Here is a 1,986-nt window from a genome sequence, read left to right as displayed (position 1 = left end):
CGGCAGTTCTTCCACTTTCTTTATTAGTTATGGTGTGGTGGGGGACCCTCTCAGTCATGGCAAATTATTACGTATGGTGTTCGGATTCATCCGGACACCAATCCAGACGCGCCAAGTCATCAAAATGCATCGGGACTCAGTATATTCGGGTGACGTAGCGCATCTGTATTGGGTGTCTGGACGTCCGGTGACCGGACGTAATAATTTGCCCTCAGTCATACATGAAGTGGCAGCCTCAATCACCGCACAATTGGTCATAAATTAAGCATAACAATGCTCCATTTGGGATGGATTTTTTTATTATTTTTTAAAATAGTTTTTTAGTACATAAATTTTAATTTTTTATTAGAAAACTATTTTAAGAAGCAATAAAAAGCCGTCCCAAATAGAGCCTAAATTGCAACTCATTTTGATTTATCGGTTGGAAGCTTTAGCTATCAACTAAGAGATTTTGAATTCAAATCTAAAATATGTGATGTGCATGTATAAATTTATCTTAATTAACTTAAATATTAAAAAAAAATCAGCCATAATTACAAAGGGAGGAGAAGCAAGAGACAATGCAAAGAGAAAGAGAGGCTATTGAAACTGAAAGAGACACCAACCAGGCAACCATTAATTTTTTATTAGAAAACTATTTTAAGAAGCAGTAAGTAGGTAGTCCCAAAAAAAACCTTGCGGGACAACTTTTGCTTATCAGACTGTAATTATAATTTTTATTTGGCCATTATTACTTCATTGCTTTCAATAAATTTTTATATTATGAAGTTGTTTTTCGTAAAATATTGAAGCTATCCCAAGCAAATTCTTAGATTTTGTTTGCGACAACTTTCTTATTATTTTGTAAAACTGCAGTAGAGTTAATACTTTTTAAAGTTATAAAAATAATTTGTTAGTTAAAAAAATTCAAATAAAAATCATGATTATGATTTAAAAAAATTTATCCCAAATTAAGCTTTAGTCCCAACTTACTGAAACAATATCGTTAAATTAAATTTTTAGAAGCTCTCTATTCATTGAACTTCTTTGTTATATACGAAGAAGGTAAGTGTATGCATAATTTATGCTTTGTTTAAAATGATAACATTGCATAAGGAATAAAGCAGTAAATTTTAATTCTTCAATTACTTTATATGTTTTTTAAAAGAAATGCTTAAGGGCTATATATATATATATAGCCCTAAGACTACAATATAGCATAGTTTTTTAGCAGTAAAATAATTCTGTTTTTTAACTTTTGAATTAGAACATGTTTTATCTTTTAAAATAGAGGTATTTAGAACTTTATTTTGATGCATAATTTTTTCTATATATAATAGAGTGTATTTCATCATTTGTTTGCAGGAGACACCAGTCCACACACTTGTTGCTGGGATGGGAGCCCTCCAAGGAGTTATCATGGAGATTGTTCTCACCTTTTCACTCCTATTCACGGTCTATGCTACTATAGTCGACCCTAAGAAGAACGTCCCTACTGGGTTCGGCCCATTTCTTGTTGGGCTTGTTGTTGGAGCTAACATTTTGGCAGGTGGGGTTTTCTCAGGAGCATCAATGAACCCTGCTCGATCATTCGGGCCAGCGTTGGCATCTGGTGATTGGACTGACCATTGGATCTATTGGGTTGGGCCTCTCATAGGTGGCGGGCTTGCTGGGCTTATTTATGAATACTTTTTCAAAAATGATACACATGTTCCTCTTCCAAGGGAAGAACCTTTTTAGGGCATCACATGTGCTTTCTCCTTACTCTATGGTTATTTTATGTCATTTGTGAGTCCCTTTTTTTTAACTGTCTCTTTGTAACTTTTGTTAATGGGATGATTTTTCTTCTATTGCTCTAGGTTGAGACCTATGATTAATAAATATATGTATCTTTCTGATGTGGATCATCATAGTTATTGTGCATCGCTGCACACTTTATCTTTTGTTATGTTTAGCACTACTCTTTACAATTTCTGCTATTTTTAGTTACGTAGTACATTTTATAAC

At 33.3% G+C, this 1,986-nt stretch overlaps 1 protein-coding gene across 1 annotated transcript; it reads left to right on the top strand.

Moving 5' to 3' along the window:
* The first annotated feature begins 1,374 nt into the window (after positions 1 to 1,374).
* Positions 1,375 to 1,719, top strand: LOC110114169 (aquaporin TIP4-1-like). Its single transcript, XM_020846952.1, has one exon. It carries the CDS (start codon positions 1,375 to 1,377, stop codon positions 1,717 to 1,719), a length of 345 nt encoding a protein of 114 aa, XP_020702611.1.
* Positions 1,720 to 1,986: the final 267 nt, after the last annotated feature.

The sequence above is a fragment of the Dendrobium catenatum genome, unplaced genomic scaffold (genome assembly GCF_001605985.2).
Source record: "Dendrobium catenatum unplaced genomic scaffold, ASM160598v2 fragScaff_scaffold_716, whole genome shotgun sequence".
In the NCBI taxonomy this organism is placed as follows: domain Eukaryota; kingdom Viridiplantae; phylum Streptophyta; class Magnoliopsida; order Asparagales; family Orchidaceae; genus Dendrobium; species Dendrobium catenatum.
This window is presented reverse-complemented; position numbering and strand designations above follow the sequence as displayed.